Here is a 24791-nt window from a genome sequence, read left to right as displayed (position 1 = left end):
AAGAAAAAACTGCATTCCAGCAGCAGCGAAAAAAAGCAGTGCCCGATCCCCCTCTCCTCGTCCCCTACGCTACCCTCCACTGCACCCCCTCCCCCGAGTCAGCCTTTCTCTTACTGCCGCGGCACACAGTGAGTAAAAAAAAAAAAAAAACAATACACTAAACCTAATCTCTCAGCATTAATCTTTGAATGTTTACATTCACGCACCCCCTCTACCTCCAAAAGTGACGATCTTACTGCAAGGTGAGGATACTTTTTTTCAGGAGAACGCTCTGCGGCAGATGATCGTTCGCAGCTAACTGTTTTCCCTCTGTGCGCACACAAGCAAGATCTGCTTTCCCCCGACTCGGCTGCTCGGAATACACAGCGATTATTTTCGGCAGCTATTCATCAATCTCCCCACTGAACGCGCGAATCTGTCCAGCATAAATTCAAGACGAGAATAGTAGCTCTTTCAAAATGCGTCTCTTACACAGGATGGCAGCCATTGCTATCGGCACTTTTATTTATCCCTTCTTTGTTTTATAATTCCTTTTCCAGATCTGCGGTCAATCCACGGGGGTGGGACCTTTCCCCAGTTTTTCCACTGAAATACAAGATGAATTAATCCCAGGAATTCGAGTAGGAAAGGAGCTCTGGGACACAGCTCTGAGGGTCGGCTTTGGCTGTCCTGTCCTATAGCTTTCTGCACCTGAGTCAGCCTGCTTTTCCTCTCGGCTCGCGCTGCTGCTGCTGCTGCGCACTGCACTGCCGCCGCGCGCTTCGCTGCTAACAAAGTTTAAAACTGTGCGGGGCTCGCGCACGCATAGTGGAAGTAACGGTTCTGTAGCAGCCAGTCGATGGCGGGTTGAGGTCACTACTGCGCTCCTGTGCTGATTGGACTGAAAAGAAAAATCCTTATTTCTGTGGCAAACCCGCAGTATTTGGAAAATTATTTACAGTTTATTTAGTTTAAACAGTCCCGGATTCGTGACCAGCCTACCTGAGATATTCCCCAAAAGAAAATCTATGTTAAACCTCTAAACGTGCGTTATATACAGAGCTATAAATTAATGACAAATTTACCTTAAATAAGACAGCCTATTTTCTCCATCTGTTCAGGACATTACATTGCGGTATGTCACAAATAGACGAGGAATGAGTGTGGCATGATCTCGCACTGACAAGATGGCAGGAGGCTGCGTCTGGCTCCAGCTCAATTGGATTGGGTTGCATCAGGATTAAAACGAGTAACTCGTAAAAGAGGGACCGATCCAATCTTCCTGCTAAGCTTTTAGTATAATGTTTATAAAACGTAGGCAGGATGTTACAGTTGCATGTCTTCTCTAATGTGATTAAAGTTTATTAATACCAACGATGGTTACATTTTAAGCCAGGACAATTAATTTATTTAATTATCACAGCAATGTAGTTTAATTATTGTATGGGCTTCGATAACTATGTAATTAGAAAAATTCCCATAACTACATTTGCCATTTTACATATAAGACATTAACTGTATATATAGGAGGATAGGTAGCCAACTCCCATCTTGAGGAAGGTAATTTCTAGCATGTCAGTAGCAAGTGCCAATAATTTATTTATTTATTTATTTTGCAGCAGGAGGAAAAACTGCTTGCAAATTGTCCCAGCCAACCCCCAACAGATTTAAATTCTCCATTCAGTAGACTGTCCTTTGAATGCATAATGACATTCAAGCAGATTAGTATAATCAAAATTCTATACACCCATCTCACCTATTAAATCATATTGCAGTTCATTATGTGCATCATGTGCTGTCGGTTTAGGTGAAGTATCTAGATGCTTGATATTAATTCAGTATTTTTATTTGCCTCTTCCATTAATGAAAACCAAGAACTTAAAACCTCAACCCCGGCAGAAGAATATTGAAGGCAGCAAGTCTAATGCAGGCTGCTTCCTTATTATTGCAATACAGTGATTTTGGGGGAAAAAATGTTATCCTGAATAGAGTATTCACAGACATATTTTATTCATCTGACTTTGCACTGGCCTGACCAACTGTTTTATTGGATACTGTATTCCTGCAGTAAGGTGCACAGTTAAAACTGTTAAATCATGTAATTTTGAAAAAAAAAAGTTTTGGAATTGTTCCCTTTTAATAATGTGGACTTGCCATTTATCATCTGTTGCCTTAATAGCCTTTATGTAAAATCTATAATATTGTGTCTTTTATGTAGCCTGTTGTACTGGATAAGAAGTATTGAACTGTACCATAGATATCCATCCGACCATTATCTACACTGCTTATCCTGGGCAGGGTCGCAGAGGGTGCTGGAGCCTATCCCAACATGCACTAGGGGAGAGGCAGGCATACAGTCCGCCAATCTATCGCAGGGCACACAGACCATTCACACACCATTTACTCAACCATTCACTCACACACTCATACCTGTGGGCGATTTAGACCCATCCCATCACTGCAACATCTCACCTGGTGGCGGCTGAGGTGAGTTTTACTTTACAGTGAAGCATTCTGGGATTACTCTGTGATGAGAGGTGCTATATAAATCTAATCCTTCATTATATTTGCCCTTCAATTCAGCATATGACACACTGGCATAGATAACATATTTATTTTGTATTTCCTAAAACGTCCTCAAATGGCAATAGTGATTATGCTAATGATTATATTCAGTCATGAGAATTATCAAAATTATTGCCATGGTGCCTTATGCAGTATGGTCGTATTTACTCTGTTTGGTGGGCGCATGAAGTCACTTTCTGAAGACACTGGTTGTGCATCTCTGTAGAACGGAAGCTCCCAGCAGTCGTTCGACTATAAAGGCTGTTTTTCAGCGCTGTCAGGTGTGTGCCGAGCTCCACCCCCAGCTTTAGGAACACAATGAGCTCAGGCCGTAGTAAGCATTCAGCACAAAGCCCCCAACCTTGACAGAACAGAATCAACGCATCGACCGCCACTCGAGCGCTCCTGACCGAATAGGGTGGACTGGTTACCATTTGTTACAGTCAAACTGTACTCTCCTTTGCTATAAACCAATCATGAGTTTATGGTTTTACCGACACAACAGCGATCAATTTAATATGTACCTGTCCTGTACGTAGTACATGCAATCATGGTCGATTATGCTAACAGACATAAACAAGTCATAACTGAGTCTTCATTTCCCATACAAGTAATGGTGATTTGTTATGTACACACACAGAGAAAATATCACTACAGACAAAAAAAAAAATTCCTCAAAAGCATAATGAGTAAATGCAGCATATTTGTTCAACACATTTTTAAAAAATCACTTTGCAACCAAGAAGAAAGGACTACTCCAAGTATAGTCAAGCAGGAAATAAAATGTATATATAATAGCACTGTATGAAAGGACTGGAGAGTGGGTTAGTTTAATATCAGCATAGAAAAGTTGGATTTGAACTGTGTAATTTGAATAAATAGGATGTTAAAAGACATTATATGACACAAATTCTCACATGCAAAAAAAAAAGAAATCATATCATTATAACACTCAACCACTGTCAAGCACTATATATATATAGCAGCTTGCTTCAATAATGAAGCAGAGAGCATATTTTCAATTCAACTCACGCTTACCTTCATCATCTGACATGTCTAGGACCTCGTTCATAGTTTCCGGAACATTCATTTTATGCTTTTCCATCACAGCCTGAAAAAAAAAAAAAAACAAAACAAGAAAATCATTTCAATATGAACTATTACACTGAGGCGCTTGTGTCTGTGGGGAACATGTAGAACACGGCATTACATCAGGCACACAGTACACTCACACTTGCGCTTAGAACCCAAAACAGAATGTTTCTTGAGGGCGAAAGAACCCAAAATTCTTCCTTTTGAATTCGCGCACAATAATGCGTAAACTACCAAACTGCACCACATGCTGATCTTGTGCCCTATTCAGTAAGCTGAGGTTAAGCATGTGGATAAAGAACAAAACAAATACATTTAACATAGACTTTAGAATGCATTTCATTCGGTGTATAGCATATAGATTACAAATAAATACATATTCTGTCAAATGCTTGATATGCTTTATGCATACACAAATATGCTGTGATGATCTGTTATCATTACACAGTAGTTATTACTTTGTATTATCCTAAAGCTGTTTTGTGACAGTACTGCAACATTCAGCAGTTAAATAAAAATAACAATAGATAAAATCAAAAGCCAATATTCATTGGTTTAAAAGTGAAATAAAAAGTGCCCTTTTTTCCTGTAAGGTTAGTCACATACAGTATGTGTGATGTCCAAGGTCATTTTCTTTGTTATAACAAATTTTTTTCTTATTTTCTCTGAAACTGGCCCTCGAGGCCAGTAGTTCTGCTGATTTCCTTTTCTACCTGATAGTTCACTGATCGATGAGTACCACTGATTGGCCAGAGACTGAACTCACCTGGTGTCTCCAGGTTTAAGTCAGTCCCTGATTGGAGGGGGAAGACTGAAAGCCAGCAGCAGTACTGGGGCAGGAGGGCTGGATGTGAGCGTGCCTGCTCTAATCTCATTAGCACGCCCTCATCACTGCTGCAATGTCCTCTGTGACAGAGCGCACGAGGATACACGATGATGATGATGCACGATGAAGCGCGTCACCCCGCACTGCGCCAGCTGAGTCACCGAGTCACGGGAGCACGCTGTGCACACACCGGTACAGTCCGGCCGCAGGCGCGACCGAGACGCTGCAAGACGAGCGCCACCTCGCCAACCGAACCCCCGCCTCCCTGGGCGACGCTACGCTGAACCCGTGCATTAGCAGGCTGCGCCACCTGGTAACCCCACCCGGGCCCAGTCTCATATGAGCTATACTGCGCTCCTGTCTTTCTGGGCCTCTCCTCCTGGCCCCTGCTCTGTTCCCCTGGCCTTGCGAGCTCCGCATCGTCACCGTACGAGCCGGCTAGCGGCGGCCAGCGGCGACGGCGCAAATCTCACCGCGGCGGTCGACGTCTCCTCGGTAACGACCTTCAGGGTGTCCACCACCGAGATGTAGCCCAGCCTCCTGGCGATGGACAAGGCCGTGTTTCCGTTCTGCACACAGGAGGAAGAAGAGTCGTGTCACATGACTGGGGTCAAAGGGCACAGGCTCAGGCCACTTCAGACACGTCTTCCTCACACTTGAGCAGGGATGTCAGTGCCAGAAGCAGGGCTCACCTGAATAAGGAGTTATATTTCCACCCTCTGACCAGTGTGTGTGTGTCTATGTGTGTGTGTATGTGTGTGTGCGCGCATGTGTTTGTGTGTGTGCATGCATGCATGCGTGCGTGCGTGTGTGTGAGTGTGTGTGAGCACTTTCCAAAAGAAAAGGGGAGTAACACTCTCTGGTAGAAAAACACTTTTATTGATTTAAGTTTAAAACTTGATTTTTTTTTTGGCAGTAGCTTTCCTCAGACCTCAATAAAACAGGGATTCCCCTCTTCTGACTCTTTCATTGCACACCTTTTCTGCGGCAACACCACAACTTTACCTTCTTATGGCACAATACCTGTCCGATTTAAACAAAGACAAACATCTCACAAATGCAGTTTGCATTTGGTAACCACAAATGGCATAGCACCTAAAATATGCTTCTTTAAGGCTTATTGGCTCAGTATGCTCAGTATGATCATGCCAAGTTTAATCTACACCGGTCTATTTCACGAAATGCTGTTATGCGACGGAGGAAGAAGTGGAGGGAAAAAAAAATTGCAGGAAACAATAGGCTTCCCCTAGGCCCTGTGGGACTGGAAGCCTTAAGGAGCCTATCAAAACAGCCGGCTTCCCTGGCCTCTGGGACCACACCAGCTGTGCAGTCCTGATAGGCCCCAGCAACGCATTCTGTAGTCTGGGGCCTAGCACAGAAAATGCTGACTCACTCGATTCTTCATCGAGCGTTGGAGGAACACTGAACACACTGGCGAGCATGATACGTCCTGGAGGCATACGCTCTATTGCAGTGCTTTCCTAATTTGGTCCTGGGGGCCCACTTGTGTGTATGCTGGTTTTTGTTCCCGCTGAATGAGATGTTAACTGCATTACAGTCTGCAAAGGGGGATAGTTTACTTTCATCTGACTGACTGACTGACTGACTGACTGACTTATTGGAAAAATCACACTGGAGTCCCAGATGTCTAAGATTCGGACACAGTTATGAAAGCCTAGAATCGGTTTGTATAAATAAATAAAAAATTTAGTTCCAATGAGCCAAAAAGTTCAGTTAACTCAAGTGCAGAAATGGATGAAATGCATGTACAGTATTTAGTCACTTTATCTAATCATGGGATGGACTGGAAGAACACCAGGCACACACAGACAGCTCTCCAGCACGTAATATGGGCTGCCATGCTCAGTTAGAGAGGGATACAGATGATACACATCAGGGATGAATAGCTCTACTCCTGTAGGGCCAGGGTGTATCCTGGCTTTTGTTACAACTAGTTATCCTTAGTATTTGGGAAAGAAAAGGGGGTGGGACTCACCACAGTGAGCTCATTGGGGGAGGCACCATGCTGCAGCAATATGTTAATGATGTGGGTGTGGCCTTGCTGTGCCGCCTGGTGCAGGGGCGTGTACCCATTCTGCAGAAAGAGAAAGCACATCTGTGAGCACAGCTTTCTTTCGCTCTCTCACTCTCACGCTCTGTCTCGCACATACTCACGCACTTTATCTCTGTCTGTTTCTCTCCCCCCTCTCTCTCTTCCTCTCTTTCTCTCTCTCTCACACCTTATATCTCTAACTCTTTCTCCCTCCCACCCTGATTCAGCACAATACTGATTCATCAAAGGCTGCTCCTAGCAGGCTAAACAGTGCTCAATAAGCATTGAACAATTTGAGATATTGTCTCTAGGAAAACTGAATAGAACACACATTAAATAGAGCCCAACCCTCTACAGCACAGCCATACAACACTATGATTAAAATGAGTCTTCAAGTTCGTTTACATAAACTAAATGGGAGTAGCATTGTTTAATGCATCTAATTTCTTAACATCTTTTTTAAAGAACAGGAGGATGAAGTAAAACATACTGTATATGTACAATCGAGGGTTAAAACTTCACAGCTTACCTTCGTTTTTGCATTGACCTTAGCCCGATTCTGCAAGAGGAAGTTCACCATCTTCACGTTACCATAGTGACAGGCCACATGCAGTGGAGTGTATCCCATCTATTAGCAGAGAGAGAGAGAGAGATAGAGAGAGAGAGAGAGAGAGCGTCAGCAAAATACGCATTAAGTTTGATTCAAGAGAACACTGCAGCACAAAGCTCTATATTCAGTTTTCTTCAATGTTAACATTTCTAAGTGAATTTTGATGAAAACACAGTAAATAATTTGAGTAGTATTTTAGGCAGCATTTTGATGCCAGTTACCCTCACTGGTTAAAAACAGAGCGTAGCCTCTCCCACTGTACGCCTGGCTTCAGCAGGGCCTGTTAGCATTAGCATGAGATGTAATGAGATGCCTCCAAGGCTTGGTTGTGGACTACAGCCAAAGAATAATCACCCAACGAACGTGACACAAACTGAGCAATGCATTGTTTGATATGTCCCATACAGACAGTTTATTAATCTGATAATAAACAAAGCAGAATATACTGAATCAAAGGAAATTAATTTTCCCGAATGCTGTGCAAAAAGTGTGAGAAGCCTACCTTCGTCTGGGGCTCAATAGCTGCCCCCTGATTGGTCAGCACCTCAGCCACGCTCACTTTGTCCGTCTGTGCTGCTAAGTGCAGTGGCGTTAGCCCGCTCTGGAAGAGACACACGAACGCCAAGATTACCCATCATTATTCATCAATAATACTGAACCTAACGAGACGCACCTGTGGAGTGGTCGTCAAAGAAAAACACTGGATTTGGAATTGCAAACCGAGAGCCACGTTTGTGACTGACGATAGGTTTGGCAATAAACCGCATTTAAGAAGCGATCTTATTCTTTGTATTTGCAGATTATGGGGTGCAGGCATCTGTTAACTTTTAAGGATTATTTCTTAAGAAGCCAGTGCACTTATATATACAAATACCAAAAAGAACTCAGTATTCGATAGGAATTGACTGAAACTCAAGAGTCCACGCAGAGTCCTGTAAATGTTATTTGGACACAAATCCAGCTGCCTTTAGCAGAATGACGCGGGCTGGCTGTGTTTAAAGAGCAGTACTCCAGCCCTGCCCATGCGGTGAGTGGCGGCTGAACCGTCGCCGTGGGGACAGCGGTACCTTGTTGCCCAGGTTGACGTTGGCGCTCTTGGCGAGCAGCAGCGACACCATGTCCACGCTGCCCTCCTGGGCGGCCAGGTGCAGCGGGCGGATGCCCTGGCGCGTGCCAGCGCCCGTGTCTGCGCCGTACTCCAGCAGCGTGGTGCCAATGTCCATCTGGCTCTTCTTGGCAGCGATGTGCAGCGGGGTGTAGCCGTTCTGGAGGCACACACACATTGCGCACATACACACGTACCACACCCGCACGCAGGGGCACACACACACACACACACACACACACACACACACACACACACACACACACGCATACACACGTACCACACACACACACACACACACACACATTGCGCGCATACACACGTACCACACCGGCACGCGGGGGCACACACACGCACACACACACACACACACATTGCGCGCATACACACGTACCACACCGGCACCAGGGCACACACACACACACACACACACACACACACACACACACACATTGCGCGCATACACACGTACCACACCGGCACGCAGGGGCACACACACACACACACACACACACACACATTACACGCATACACACGTACCACATCCGCACACACACAAACCGCATCCACGAGCACAGGCACACACACACACACACACACACACACACATACATACACACGTACCACATCCGCACACACACGCACACACACACACGTACCACACACACACACACACAAACACACAAAAATACACTCAGATGTCTGCTTCAGAGCTGACCGCAGCATTTACAGTTACAAACCACGCATGAGACTGCAGGAGGAAGGGAGGTATTGAGATGACAGTGATAGTGAAGCCACTGCAGACACAGTCTTTGGCCCTTTTATCACTGAGGGAAAAAAGTATGATTCGGACGTATCAAAACTTGATTTGATTTGGCTTAGCCATTCATTTCCTTTTCCGAGCGTGAGAGAAATATTTTGATTCTGCTCGAGGCTGCAGATGTGCTTTGTGTCCATCTGTGAGGAACCACAGCTGTGAAAGACATTCACTACGTCTGTCTGTGAGGGACCACAGCTGGGAAAGACATTCACTACGTCTGTCTGTGAGGGACCACAGCTGTGAAAGACATTCACTACGTCTGTCTGTGAGGGACCACAGCTGGGAAAGACATTCACTACGTCTGTCTGTGAGGGACCACAGCTGTGAAAGACATTCACCGTGTCCCCTGTGGGGTGTGAGACATGGCACCCAGTGCCAGAGACCACAGCCATGTTTACCCCCCCCCCCTTACTCCATTTACAAATCAGAACCCACTCTATGGCGGGGGGGGGGTACTCAAAGTACTCTTAAAGGTCAAACTGGCGGAATGAAGAGCAGGACTCTACTAGGAAATATTTACAAATGTCCCGTTGGTGCCAGCGGTGATTTCCAGTCAGCCTGACTGCAGCTCAGCGGCCCCTGCTCACCAGCACCGTTACCGCTCGCTGTGGGACGGGCAGGGTCCCCAAACGCCCTGTTCGGCACCGGAATGTCCGGTTTGTGGAGCCGACTGGACGACACAATCTCCGGTCAGTGTAACTGAGTGAGGAGATTTACCGTTGGTTTGTACCATTTGTAATGTAACGAGCCCCTCCCTGGTCCCTGATCCATTCCAACGGCTCACCCCAGAAATTCTAAACCTGGCAGCCCGTGGTGGGGCGGGGTTAAAGGCAGTAGCCTGGTTGCCCAGGCGAGCTTTGGGATCTTCTCCAGTCCCCAAAAACAGAAACGCGTGACCTTTCCCTTCGTCCACTCCGCTCCCGTGTGAAGCCATGACAGCTCACAGCCCGGGATTCAGACCGGGGGCCGGGGTAAATCACCCGGTCTGGGCGGCTGGGGAACAGGACCGGGGGCTGGGGGTAAATCACCCGGTCTGGGCGGCTGGGGAACAGGACCGGGGGTTGGGGTAAATCACCCGGTCTGGGCGGCTGGGGAACCGGGCCGGGGCCGGGGTAAATCACCCGGTCTGGGTGGCTGGGGAACCGGGCCGGGGCCGGGGTAAATCAGCCGGTCTGGGCGGCTGGGGAACAGGACCAGGGGCTGGGGTAAATCACCTGGTCTGGCGCTGGGAACAGGACCGGGGCTGGGGTAAATCACCCGGTCTGGGCGCCTGGGGACAGGACCGGGGGCTGGGGTAAATCACCCGGTCTGGGCAGCTGGGGAACAGGACCGGGGGCTGGGGTAAATCACCCGGTCTGGGCCCCTGGGGAACAGGACCGGGGGCTGGGGTAAATCACCCGGTCTGGGCGGCTGGGGAACAGGACCGGGGGCTGGGGTAAATCACCCGGTCTGGGCGCCTGGGGAACAGGACCGGGGGCTGGGGTAAATCACCCGGTCTGGGCGGCTGGGGAACAGGACCGGGGGCTGGGGTAAATCACCCGGTCTGGGCGGCTGGGGAACAGGACCGGGGGCTGGGGGTAAATCACCCGGTCTGGGCGGCTGGGGAACAGGACCGGGGGCTGGGGTAAATCACCCGGTCTGGGCGCCTGGGGAACAGGACCAGGGGCTGGGGTAAATCACCCAGTCGGGGCGGCTGGGGAACAGGACCGGGGGCTGGGGTAAATCACCCGGTCTGGGCGCCTGGGGAACAGGACCAGGGGCTGGGGTAAATCACCCAGTCGGGGCGGCTGGGGAACAGGACCGGGGGCTGGGGGTAAATCACCCGGTCCGCGCAGCTCGATCAGCTGTTCCGCCGCGACGGAAGGACTGGATTCCGGAAGAGACCGCAGCGGTCATTTCCGTCTCACCGCCTTCGGTTACAGCGCCTGGCAGGAGGCCGTGGGTCGCAGGTAATAAAAGACCTGGGGCACCTTCGGCCAGGCGGAAGATGGGTCAATCTGTCTCGCCTGTGATTGATGTGCGAGCTTCACTTCCTGACCCCGCCCCCTGGTTTCTATTGGGCGGGAGTGGAGGAGAACGGGCAGTCATTCGTTCATTATATTCCATATGAATCTCCCACTACTGCCCTTCCCACAGACTACCTGCTTCCGCCACCTAAAAATACCCCACCAGCCCCATCACCCCGCCCCACCATAGACTCCAGCAGCTGCCAAGGGCAGGTAAAGCTCCACTTACCAAAACACCATCACTGCAGGACACGCATTCATAAAGACTTGAAACCCATCAGCTAACACCCGAGAACAACAGGTTCTTTTCACACTGAATTTAAAATTAACTCTAAATGTGCTGTATTTTGAGATCCCTTTCAAGGGAAAACATTATTTTTAAAGTACAAAAACAAAACAATCCAAAAAAAAAACTCAGATGACGGACCACTGTCCATCTACTGTGCGTGAGAGTGATAGGCTGAGGTGTAGCGTGCTGCTGTGGGGGGGGGGGGGGGGCTCTGATTCGTACGTTACCTTGGCAGCAGCGTGGGGGGAGGCTCCCTGGTCCAGCAGGAGGAGCGCCACCTTCTGGTTGTCGTAGTGCGCTGCGACGTGCAGGGGAGTTAGGCCACTCTGCAAACACAGGCAGAGACTGCATTAGCACAGAGACAGGTCACATGGTAACACCACCGGCTGAAGAAATAAAATGAGTACTAACAGCTTGTCATCTTTCTTTATGTTTTTCAGACAGCGATGTACTAGGGAACAGGCATCTAACATCGCTGGGCCAGCATCGCAGTCAAGGATTTTACAAGAACACGGCAGCAGCAGATTCTGAAGCCGACGAGGCCGTTTCAAGGCCGATCTCTTGCCGTGAGAGAAATCCTGCTCTTCTATTCTCCCCTAATACATCAGCCCAAACTGGAGACGGGGAACCGGACAGAGGGGCAGCCTCAGTACCTCAGGAGGAACAGGGCCAAGAAGATTATATTCTCCTGAGCATCGTAATAAACCGTGCTGGTTTATTACGATGCTCAGGAGAATATAATCTTAACCTGTGTTTATTGCACTGCAGTCGGTTTACTATTTGCAAACAGCACTGCGGGTTTCCTGGGAAACGGCGGGCGATTCGTGCGGATAAGCCCGGACGTTGGGAAACTGTGGGAATGTCCACACAGAGCGCTATCAGTCAGACAGACATGTTTATCTAATTACAGAGCCTCTCAGGCCTGTCACTGCAGAGCTAGGCCAGGAGGGGTTTTAACCGTCCCACTCCAGGCAAACAGCTGAGTTTCATATTTTCAACTTTCCTAAGATTGGATGCAAATGGTAACCCACAAAATGGCAACACAGCACACTGTCCTTCTGCAGAACCCCTCTCTCATATATTGCAAAATATATACTCCAATTAATACAATTTAATATGATCATATAAAAGGTAATCATTGTGTAATGCTGTTTAGCGTTGCAAAGGAAGCATGCAATTTGCATGACATATTCACAAGGACTACCTTGTGAAGCCGAAACATGTCCAAAACAGTAACTTTGATGCGCCTTCTGAAAATTCTTTAAGGGGAATGACAAGCACAATGCTGCAACAAAGGATGTTTGGTACTGTAATACAGCACCAGACACTCTTGTTGACAAAGAGAAAAAGGAGTCAAGAGAAAAAGGAAGGAACACAGGGGCCAACTATCTGGTGTGTTTAACCCTTTGAGGTGTGAGGTCACAAATGCAGGATTAGAATGCTCTTAGCTGAACATTCCAACGCTGATGTCACAATCACCACCGGTGGTTGAAAGCAGTGGAGTTCTAGAACACTGACTTACAGTAGAATTTTGGAGAAAAAGAAACATTCCACAAAGCCCACTCTTCAAAGGGTTAAAAGGCCTGCGATAGCCCTGTTTTCCCTCCCACCCTGTTTCCACTGGGGGGTGGGAAAGGGAGGGGGGGTCAGTTAGCAGCCCCACCTTTCCCGCCGCGTCGGGGGTGGCGCCCTTCTGAAGGAGGAGCTTGGCCACTTCCATCTTTCCATATTTAGCCGCCACATGCAGGGGGGTGAAGCCTTTCTGCAAACGCCAAGCCAGACAAAATCTTCAGTGAGGAGCCGACGGGCGCGAGCAGCTGTAGAGTATATTTACGGCCGGGGTAGGCCAGGACACAGCCACTATAGGGCTGCCAACAACCTTGCATTTCCCGGGATGTCCTAAATTTCACAAAAAACAAAACTTGTCTTGTTTAGGATGCCCTTTTTTTGTTGTAGTTTGCGCTTTGGGGAATATCTTCCAAAAGAAGGCTTGCAGTGCAGTCAACAACCAACTGACATCCCTCTGGCTCAGCAATTTCATCGCTACCCCACCCAGACCACCCCAACTCTGTCAGCAATTTCATCTGCGACCCAGTAGGACAGAATCTGATTTCCTTAGTAATTCTTTACTGTGTTGGGTCTCGTTTTTGGCTAAGGTTTTACAACACAAAGAATAGCTCAATTCTACTTTATTTTCATATTGCATTTACTTATTGTAATGATATTTATATCAACGGGTGGTTTTTCGCCACGGTAACAGGAACAACATGGCACATCTTGCGCATGTGGAAAAATGTTGCACAGTGGATTAGGCAACACAGGGCTACTTCCTGCTAGGGCTCAAATGCTCTTTCCACACACATTACTCAGTAAACGATGATCTTTTGCTGCAAACACAAGCCCCATTCTAGTGCAGGATATAATGTGGCATTCAGATGTTCATGGGTAATGTAGGCATTAATGGTGTCGGAAAGGCAAAACACCTCTGACTACACTGTTACCTTAGCTTAAGAGGAGTATGAACTGTGTGTGTGTGTATGTGTGTTTACATTACACATGCACATACACTCTGAGCAAGCAATCTATGTGAGTGCTATTCCAGTATCCAAGTTATTCTATGCAACCCTGAACGTCTGCAACTGATTTTAAATGAGAAAACTACAGATAATGACTTTTAAATTGAGAGCATCTACTGTACGCAATAAACAGGATCTATCAGAGAATCATTTTTTATGGTTTTTGTCCAAAAATCAGACAACAGGAAAAGGCAACGCATATGAAAAACACAAGACAGCAAAACAGAGCGGAAACTCTGGGACATAATTATTTTTTTGTGTTATTGGTATACGGTTCCCTTATAAATATAATTCTCCACAGCACAACACTCAGAATAAAAAGACTCAACCAGTGAAATGGTATATCTTTGCCATGAGTCAAGCTCTATATGTAATCTCTAATTACATGCAGTAAAAGTCATGCAGTAAACAAGCTACACGGCAGCCCTGTATCGGTTACATCTACTCCAACTGAAATGTGACTTAATTGGTGTTCATCCAATAATTATGTTTAGACTGGTCATCTCTGCCCAGCAACTGATATCCTCCCTCCTCCCCCCTCCCCTCTGGGCTGCGAGGCCACGGGGCTGATGGGAGTTGTAGTCTCTCTGACCTTGGTGGTGGCGGACAGCGAGGCGCCCTGCTCCAGCAGCAGGGCCGCCACCTCCTCGTGGCCCTCGCGGGCGGCCAGGTGCAGGGGCGTGTACCCCGAGGTGGTGGAGGCGTTGGCCGATGCCCCGCGCTGCAGCAGGTGCTGAACGATGTCGGCCTTCCCCAGCCGGCTGGAGATGTGCAGCGGGGTCTGGTCGTCCTGCGGGGGGGCGGGGGACAGGGAAAACACCGGAAAATTCTGGTCCATGGACTACACCCACTTTAGTCCTGTTGTCACATGTGATTTAACGCAGTGTCAAAAAGCCACAGCCACTTGCGTTCTGCAGTTAAAATGATTTACTTACAGCATGTGCAGTGTAAGGGTTTTACAACCCCAACCATCTGCATCGCATGCAAAATAAAATCATTTCCTCCTTCAGGAATGCCTGGACGTCAGGCAGCAGGCCCCAGAGCCCCCCGCCATTTTAAAGCTGATAATGATGATTACTCACACGTGTAGCTAAAGCACACTCACACACACACACTTTGGCTGAAGTCTCTCATGAAGTAAGAGTGTGTGTTTCTGTGAATGCGTTTCCTTCCTGTTTATTCCAATCAGGAATGCACAGGCATTGTCATCAGCAGTAATCAAGGCTAAAACGCTATCTGCTATCGATTCGGGAGCTCACAGACGAGCATGCACTCATCTCCTCAGCAGGTGATGTCAGCCCCTGCTTCTCATCACACCACAGTGTACAAGTCCAGCTCGCACAGGCGTGAGCCAGAGGAGGATGCTTCATGCGCAGCTCAACAGGTGGACCGCAAGCACCCGATCGACCAGCAGGGGTCGCCAGAGCGTGGTGAGTTGACCAGGAGTGCCTACCTTGGCCTTAACCTCCACTTTGGCCCCGGCCTTCACCAGGTGTTTGACCACATTCACCTGCCCCGCCCGGGCTGCCATGTGGAGCGCAGTCTCTCCCCTCTGCAAAAGAGAGAGAGAAAGGGGGGGAGGAGAGAGAGAGGGAGAGAGAGAGAGAGTGTGTGAGAGAGACAAGGAGAGAGGGAGAGAGAGACCAAGAGAGAGAGAGATGGGGGGGGGGGGAGAGAGAGTGAGTGGGAGAGAGAGAGACATTCTGAGAAAGAGAGGTTTCCATGGAGACACTATTACCACACTGTCTCTCCTCAGCATCTCCCTCCACACATTTCTGGCTCTATTATGACTCTGAGGCAGGAGGATGGACCTGCATATTCTCCACACTGATTTATTAACGAACCACTAAATCAGACGGCCGTGCTTATGTTCTCCTGCAAAGTCTCTCTGCACCAGAGACTCTGCTAAATGCACAGGCCCACAGTTTGTACAAGTGCACAATTTTGTGCTGGAAGCATCAACTGAATAAAGGTGCAATAATCAAATTACAATTGTCAAACTCTGAAGTGGTGCAGTGATGGGCGAATATATATATATATATATTTGGACTTTTAAAGGGTGCAGTTAGATTCTTTTTCCTCAACCTGCTGTATTTTTTTTTACCCAGCAAGCACTGCTGGACTTGCACATGTCAGTGTTCTGTGTGTATGCTCTTTCTGTTGTGACCTGGCAGAGAGACACAGGACTGTGACATCATGGCGAGATAGCAGAGGCTAATCTCCCGCAGTAGGGACACACTAATCAGGGCCTCGGCAATTAGATAAAAACACAACAGCACAGCAGGACAGTCATAAGTCACAGCGCTGAGAAACGACTCCGGCTGCAGCACGGGTCAAATGAGGGAAACCACTTATGAGGGAAACCACTCACGACCAAAGCGGTTCTGCTAATAACGTTTTAAATAAGCATTTCCAGTTTGGCGGATATGAAGGTCAGCACAGATGACGGGAGGGTGCTGGGCGGTAATCGAATCTCAGAGGCTTTCCTCAAACGCCCCGACATCACCGTACGGCTCACGGGACAGTGGGTATCGGCCTGGGGTCGGGCGCAGTCCTAAAGCCGAGGTATTGAAGAAACCCCCCCCCCCTATCGCCCCCTTAGACCCCCCCCCCACTCCCCCTTAGACCCCCCCTCGACCCCCCCGTGCTCACCACGTTGGTGGCGTTGGGCGAAGCTCCGTGGTGCATCCCCCACCCCCCTTAGACCCCCTCCCTCTGTGCTCACCACGTTGGTGGCGTTGGGCGAGGCTCCGTGGTACATCCCCCCCCCCCCCCTTAGACCCCCCCTCGACCCCCCTGTGCTCACCACGTTGGTGGCGTTGGGCGAGGCTCCGTGATGGGTCAGCTGGGTCACGATGTTCTCGTAGCCCATGAACGCGGCCACGTGGATCGGCGTGAGTCCCGACTGCAACGACAGAAAAAAAACTACTCACCATCGTCACGGCAACATGGAGCCTGCGCTCAAGTAATCAGGTCCGTGCTTAAAAAATAAAACTGCCTGCAGGTCAGAGGGGCAACATGCACTTGCAAAAAAATATATGCTTACTTTATTTTTGAAAACACAAAATTTCTATTGTGCTGGTGTTTATCAGAACCTTACAGAGATAATAGCTCGGTAATAGATACAGAGATACCACATAATCAAAAATAATAATAATAATAAATACATTTATGGAGGTATACTTTATTTACTTTTATATCTCTGTATCGAAATACATAAATTATTATATTGAATACACAAACGATAATATCGTATCATTGAATATCACATATGACTATACTGTATATGATATATTATATGACAGTATTCTGACATAAAGGAGAAATCCCCTAATTCGACCGGGACACATTTAGTGCCGTTAACGGTTGCCCACGTCCTCCAGCAGAGACGGGGGTCAGGAAGGGGGTCAGGAAGGCGGTACAGGTTTCGGTTCCCCTTCCCCACCTCGGTCACGGCCTGGATCGACGCCCCGTGCTTCAGCAGCAGCTCCATCACTTTGATGCGGTTCTTCTTGCAGGCGATGTGGAGCGGAGTGAAACCGTTCTGAGACAGGAAGAAGAAAAAAAAAAACATGCAAATCTTCAGACATTTTGGTCTCTTACATATTCTCACATTTAGCTTCTACTCGTATTAAAAAAAAAAGTAAATAATTTTTTTCTTGCCGGTGATGATATGTAAAGTCAATGAGCCTCAGTCATGAAACATTTGTACGATCAAATTTGATTGTACACTGTGTGTAAGAATGTTTCCAAGAACATGACGGCACTCATCTTTTTTTTCTTATCTATATTTGTTCATGGCTGTTTCCTCATGCAAATCACATGAACAGGGTTGCACCTAAAATTCACAAACAGTCAGCATTCATCATCTCGTACACAAAGGCCTGCACATGTTTCATGAATCCCATGTTAGTTTTTCATAGGGACATTTTTAAGAACAGAAGTAAGTAATAATTGAAGGAAAGCTTTGTGAATGAGGCCCGATGAATTTTCATTACCAAGAGAAACAGAAGTTTCACAGCAATTACAACATATTTCACTCAGCAGTTACTTCACAACGTTTTGCGAAGCCCAGTTTCTTCACTGTTTCCTCTCACTTTCTTGCTCCTTCTTTCTTTCTTTAATAAACTACAGCCGCACACCCACTTCTTTCCCATTACCGAGGGCCATGACGGCAGCCTTAGCGCCCCGTGCCAAGCCGGTCCGTTTCTGTCAGCCTTCAGGCTGCCCTGAGCAGTTCCAGAACGTTCTGCTGGAAAGCAGCGCTGTGATTGGCTCAGAGGCGAGCTGTGCATCAGGCCCCTAATTCACGAGGGCGTCGGCGCGGCTCGAGGCGCGCTCTGGGTCGGCACGACGACGCTGAAGAATGCGCGAGCGTCGTCTCAGCTGCTCAGCGGACGTTATCGAGGGGGAAAGGGGAAGTTATCTTCAGGATGTGAGCTGGGCGAAGAAAAAACAGACACCTAGAGCTCCACCCGACAAGAGGCCCATAAGGGGGGGAGGGGGGGTGTTGGTTCAAACTGGCCTGATGATCACCAGCACTTCCACTTTGAGGGTTGGGGTTGGGGTTGAGGTTGGGGAGGTGGGGGGTTGCTAGTTTAAACTCACTAGCGCTTTGGCGTTGGGTTTGGTGTTGGGGTTGGCGTTGGGGTTGGGGGTGGGGGGTTGGCGTTGGTGTTGGGGTTGGCGTTGGGGTTGGGGGTGGGGGGTTGGCGTTGGGGGTGGCGTTGGCGTTGGCGTTGGCGTTGGCGTTGGGGGGTTGGCGTTGGCGTTGGCGTTGGCGTTGGCGTTGGGGTTGGGGAGGTGGGGGTTGCTAGTTTAAACTCACTAGCGCTTTGGCGTTGGGTTTGGTGTTGGGGTTGGCATTGGGGTTGGGGGTGGGGGGTTGGCGTTGGTGTTGGGGTTGGCGTTGGGGTTGGGGGGTGGGGGTTGGCGTTGGTGTTGGGGTTGGCGTTGGGGTTGGGGGGTGGGGGTTGGCGTTGGTGCTGGGGTTGGCGTTGGCGTTGGCGTTGGCGTTGGCGTTGGCGTTGGCGTTGGCGTTGGCGTTGGCGTTGGCGTTGGCGTTGGCGTTGGCGTTGGCGTTGGCGTTGGGGGTGGGGGGTTGGTGTTGGGGTTGGCGTTGGGGTTGGGGGTGGGGGGTTGGCGTTGGGGTTGGCGTTGGTGTTGGGGTTGGGGTTGGGGTTAGGGTTGGGGTTAGGGTTGGGGTTGGGGTCGGGGGTGGGGGGTTGGCGTTGGGGTTGGGGTTGGGGTTGGGGGGTGGGGGGTTGGCGTTGGGGTTGGGGTTAGGGTTGGGTTAGGGTTGGGGTTGGGTCGGGGGTGGGGGGTTGGCGTTGGGGTTGGGGTTGGGGTCGGGGGTGGGGGTTGGCGTTGGGGTTGGGGTTGGTGTTGGGGTTGGTGTTGGGGTTGGCGTTGGGGTTGGGGGAGGTTAGTTCAAACTCACCAGCGCTTTGGCGTTGGGGTTGGTGTTGGGGTTGGCGTTGGGGTTGGGGGGGGGGGTTGGCGTTGGGGTTGGGGTTGGCGTGGGTTGGTGTTGGGGTTGGCGTTGGGGTTGGGGTTGGGGGTGGGGGTTGGCGTTGGGGTTGGGGTTGGTGTTGGGGTTGGCGTTGGGGTTGGGGGTGGGGGTGGCGTTGGGGTTGGGGGGTGGGGGGGTTGGCGTTGGGGTTGGGGTTGGTGTTGGGGTTGGCGTTGGGGTGTGGGGGGGTTGGTGTTGGGGTTGGCGTTGGGGTTGGGGTTGGGGTGGGGGTTGGCGTTGGGGTTGGGGTAGGTGTTGGGGTTGGCGTTGGGGTTGGGGTTGGGGGGTGGGGGGGTTGGCGTTGGGGTTGGGGTAGGTGTTGGGGTTGGCGTTGGGGTTAGGGTGGGGTTGGGGTTGGGGTTGGTCGCTTGGGGTTGGCGTTGGGGTTGGGGGAGGTTAGTTCAAACTCACCAGCGCTTTGGCGTTGGGGTTGGCCTTCTTGTCCACGATGACCTTGGCCACCTTGTAGTGGCCGCAGTGGGCGGCCACGTGCAGCGCGGTCAGGTAGTCGTTGGTGACGTCGTCCACGGGCACGTCGTTCTGCAGCAGCAGCTGCACACAGTTGAGGTGGTCTCCCTGAGTGGCCATGTGCAAAGGAGACAGCCCGTTCTGCGGGACACACACACACACACACGGGACACACACACACACGGGACACACACAGGCGTGTCAGGGTACCGCTGCCACACGCTGGCCCAGACTGAACACGCGTGTGACATGCTCAGCTGGGCCAAGCACGCATTTTTTTTTAATGCAAAGTGAACTATTGCCCTCCCCAAGAGGCTCCAAACAGCCTTTGTCAGGGTGCGGTCACTTTCCTACAGTTCCAGAGAAACATGATAACTAACTCAAATTCACAACGAAATTAAATTAAAAAAAATGAAAAACTTATGAGGTTGGTGAAGATACACATTCCTTTCAAAACTGTAATCCACGGAACATGTACTGGCGTCTATCAAACACTGATACCACAGAATATCATAGAATACCACAGAATAACACCACAAAATAAATGTGGTATGACATCATTGTAGCTGATCTCACCACTTCTATTCCAGAACTGCTAGCACTGAAGTACAGTTCTGAGACACTCTGTGTTTGGTATTTGGAGGAGGGGGGGAAGGGGGGGGGTGAGATACCTTTGTTTTGGACAGAATTGGGGCCCCCCTGTCCAGCAGCATCTCCACCACCTGCTCGTGACCGCTCCGGGCCCCACAGTGCAGGGGGGTCAGCCCGTCCTGCAGGAGACAGAGCGGTTAAATCTAGCCCTCGAACCCGGCCCAGCCAGGCTGGTCCCCTCTGGAAATAAAACGCCCCCTATATGACATGCAGGGTTTAATATTTCAAGGGAAAGCACATCTGATAGGACACCATAGATATCACATTACGCTTGACCGTGCATCTGCTCTAAACTATATTTATCATTTATCATCATATTATAACTGACATTAAAATTCATACAACGCAGTCTGCGTGCTCGACATAAATGGCAGGAAACATAATGTAAACGGTAGAAAAAATATGTGTAAATGTAAAAGCATACATATTGAATTGGACAGCCATTTTATGCATGTTGCATGTCATGTATGATTAAAGTGCCAGTCCAACAATGTTATGCTTGAGATGCAGAAGAAAACAGTGAAGCAGTTTTAACATATTTGCAAATAGAGCTATTTACAGTACATATTGAATGGTTCTCCATGTTCAATATCAATAAGATACCAGAGCCATTCTATAAAAATACAATTTTATGTGCAACATACACTAGAAAAGAATAAAATGGTCTAAAAATATTTACATACAGAGATATTTCCATATGGAATTTTTCTTCATGTGTAACCTCACAAAGATGTCATGATCATGCTATAAAAATATAGTGAATGTACTCTTCCAAAGAGCATCGGTAAAAATGAAGGCCTTGGACAGCTCCATAAACTGGCTAAGCAGCAAATGCTTTTCATCAACCAAAGAATGTTGTTGTTTATCTGGCAACTAAAGCATTTTACAGTGGAATAGGGGGTGTGTATAATGAAAATGCCTTTTCCTGGAAAAAGTAATGAGTCACAGCCCACAAAGGCATGAATCAAGGGAACAGCTCACACTTCCCATGGCTCTGGTCTGTGCCTGCCATGAACTACAGGAGCCAATCAGCTCTATGACTCAGTATAAGAGCCAATCAGCTCTATGACTCAGTATCGGAGTCAATCAGCTCTATGACTCAGTATAGGAGCCAATCAGCTCTATGACTCAGTATCGGAGTCAATCAGCTCTATGACTCAGTATAGGAGCCAATCAGCTCTATGACTCAGTATAGGAGGGAATCATCTCTATGACTCAGTATAGGAGGGAATCAGCTCTATGACTCAGTATAGGAGTCAATCAGCTCTATGACTCAGTATAGGAGTCAATCAGCTCTATGACTCAGTATAGGAATCAATCAGCTCTATCAATCAGTATAGGAGTCAATCAGCTTGTGACTCAGTACAGGAGTCAATCAGTTCGACCCATCAGTATAGGAGTCAATCAGCTCTATGACTCAGTATAGGAGTCGTTCAGCTCTATGACTCAGTATCAGGAGTTCATCAGCTCTTTAACTCAGTGTCAGAGGAGTCAGTCAGCTCTATGACAGGGCGGGCATTAGGTGAGTCAGAGAGCAGTAGGATGTGGAATCAATTTAGACGTTCCGTTTACTTCACTTTCTCTCAGTCATTGGATCATTTTTACAGTTCAGGCTGAAAAGTACAGGCCTGTTTTTAATAAAGTCAATGCATTCTTTCCTTATGAGAGAGTTTCACATTTAATTTGCTCTACAGTATTGTTGAGTAGCAGGATTATGCTGCTGTGTTGTGGAGCGTTATGTTTTAAGGCTGTGCTGCAGCTCGGTTACTGCAGCACGAGCGTTCGCCTTCGCAGACGGAGTCAGGACGGACTCCAGGCCCGACGGGGGCTCACCTTGGTTTTGGCGTCTATTTTCGCCCCCCGTTCCAGCAGCAGCTTGACCATGTTTCCGTTCCCCCGCTTCGACGCGACGTGGAGAGGGGTGATGTCATTCTGAGAAAGGCGAGCAAGAGCCACGAAGCGGACACACATTAAAAACGATCAGATACTGTGCGCATATCAGGTCAGAGAAAGATGGCAGCTTATACAGCTGTGTTTATGAGAGCTTGGTCCGTGTTACACATGAGTATGGTATGTACAGTTGGGGAAAGATAATAGAGTAGAAATGCTGAGAGATGTCAGATGAGTCATTGCATTTCCTTTATGTCATTTTACACTGCCTACGCACTGCAGTGTGTTTATTCCAGAATGTTCCAAGCATTTTCATTAAAAAAAAACGGTTGTGGGTTTTTCAGCTGGAGAAAGGCACTGAGGAACACACTGGAGTAAGGACTCATTACATTACAGTGCCCTCTACTGACAGTTTGCAGTAGTGACATTGTATAGACAGTATATATATAGGGCAGTATTAGTATTAAAATACTTCTTGGTTTGTTAGCTGTTAGTGATGTTCTTCCCCAGTGAAACTCTGCTCTGAGTGAGCTCTTCCATGTTAAAATCAGAAAGCAATCTAGGCCCAAGAAACTAGAGGAGGAGACAGCTGTGTAATCACCTGCCTAAGCTGATCAGTTAATCGCTAAGCAACAAGTAAACCCAGAAATACCCTGCACATCTCCAGGACCAGAACTGGACTGCCCTTTGGTGAGGGATTCGAAATGCCAGCCTTTCCTCTGGTCTGCTAACTCCCATTGCCCTCTGCCCCAGATCTAAGGGGTCTTCCTCAGGACACACAGAGGCATAAGGGCAGGGCAAGGGTGATAAATCCGCCCTCCACAGCATCTATCCTAATCTATCTGCTCATGTTTCAGATCTTGCCAGTTAGCACTGGGCTATGTGTGTGTGTGTGTGTGTGTGTGTGTATGTGTGTGTGTGTGTGTGAGAGAGAAAGACAGAGAGAGAGAGAGAGAGGGAGGGAGAGAGACCATGTATGGTGTGCGTACACAGGTTCACAAATTTGTGTATGTTTACGTGTGTGGTCAGACACTTCTGAAAATGTGAAAAGGCTATTTTAAAGTTAGGGACAGCATGAGATTATAGCTCTTGTAGTTTGATGCCAGCTAAACAGGGTGGGGCGCACATGATGGTAACATGATGATTTTAGGGTCACATGATACGCTCAGGAGATCCAAGGTCATGTCAATGCACTGGTTCTCTGCAACGCCTACAGAGCTGATCAAACCACAGAAGAGTCACCTAAAGAAACAGAACAGACTCCAGGACGGGATAGAGAGCATGTCTGTAAAGGGTCGCTCTGGAGAAGAGCGTCTGCTAAATGCCTGTAGTGTAATGTAATGTAGTGTAATGTAATGTAGTGCACTGTAGTGTAATGTAGTGTAGTGTACTGAAGTGTAATGTAGTACAGTGTAGTGTTATGTAGTGTAATGTAATGTAATGCAGTGTAATGTAGTGTAGTGTAATGTAATGTAATGTAATGTAGTGTAGTGTAATGTAATGCAGTGTTATGTAGTGTAATGTAATGTAATGTAGTGTAGTGTAATGTAGTGTAATGTAATATAATGTAATGTAATGTAGTGTAATGCAATGTAATGCTAATGTAATGTAATGTAACGTAATGGTCAGGCCGTACCCTTGCTGTGAAGTCCACCGCAGCACCGCGGTTCAGCAGCAGCGTTGCCACGTTAATGTTGCCATAGTGAGCGGCGATGTGGAGGGGGGTGAAGCCGCTCTGGGGGGCAGATAAAGTAGAACACACCGTCACGGTCAAACATGGTCGTCCTGTCATCGAACCGCACCGGCACAGTCAAACATAGTCGTCCAGTTCCAACATCGTCCTGTACCAAACTACACCGTTACAGTTGGACACAGCCCTCCTGCTACCAAACCACATCATCAAGGTTAGACATGGTACTCCTGTGACTGAACCACACCACTGTGGTCAGACCCCTTCGTCTTACTGAATCAGCCCCATTGTTTTGGTCATGTTCCCATAGGACTGCACCACCACATTAAGACATAGTACACATCTAGCTGAATTACATGTATAACGCAATTATAAGCAGTTCTCTAACTGAACAAAACCCACAGTGGTCATCCTCTCACACAACTGAACCACCAGTCAGATGGTCAACATCTTCGTGAACCATTCCATTCCATGTAGACCTGTATCCTGTATGTTGCATTATGGGACACAAACTTATTTTCACTGAACACCACCACCATGGTTATACAGAGCCCCTTAGCACATCACTGTTCATTTACATCCAAATAACAATAAAGTAATTTACTTTATCCACTGTTATCCTGAGCAACATAACAAACGTGCTTTTAAAAGAACAGAAA

At 48.2% G+C, this 24791-nt stretch overlaps 1 protein-coding gene across 1 annotated transcript in view; it reads right to left on the bottom strand.

Moving 5' to 3' along the window:
• Window positions 1–24791, bottom strand: part of LOC135245191 (ankyrin-3-like) — a 108469-nt gene that overhangs the window by 40300 nt on the left and 43378 nt on the right. The window contains exons 8-23 of the mRNA XM_064318111.1: window positions 24079–24177; window positions 22386–22484; window positions 20573–20671; window positions 19845–20042; window positions 17367–17465; window positions 16728–16826; window positions 15375–15473; window positions 14514–14711; window positions 13009–13107; window positions 11573–11671; window positions 8193–8390; window positions 7628–7726; window positions 7045–7143; window positions 6459–6557; window positions 4936–5031; window positions 3583–3655 (exon numbers count right to left, since the gene is read on the bottom strand). Coding sequence (XP_064174181.1) covers window positions 3583–3655; window positions 4936–5031; window positions 6459–6557; window positions 7045–7143; window positions 7628–7726; window positions 8193–8390; window positions 11573–11671; window positions 13009–13107; window positions 14514–14711; window positions 15375–15473; window positions 16728–16826; window positions 17367–17465; window positions 19845–20042; window positions 20573–20671; window positions 22386–22484; window positions 24079–24177 — 1852 coding nt within the window. The remainder of the gene's footprint in view (window positions 1–3582; window positions 3656–4935; window positions 5032–6458; window positions 6558–7044; window positions 7144–7627; window positions 7727–8192; window positions 8391–11572; window positions 11672–13008; window positions 13108–14513; window positions 14712–15374; window positions 15474–16727; window positions 16827–17366; window positions 17466–19844; window positions 20043–20572; window positions 20672–22385; window positions 22485–24078; window positions 24178–24791) is intronic.

The sequence above is a fragment of the Anguilla rostrata genome, chromosome 18, assembly GCF_018555375.3.
Source record: "Anguilla rostrata isolate EN2019 chromosome 18, ASM1855537v3, whole genome shotgun sequence".
NCBI classification, from domain to species: domain Eukaryota; kingdom Metazoa; phylum Chordata; class Actinopteri; order Anguilliformes; family Anguillidae; genus Anguilla; species Anguilla rostrata.
Note: the sequence above shows the minus strand (reverse complement) of the source record. Positions and strands in the feature narration are given on the sequence as shown.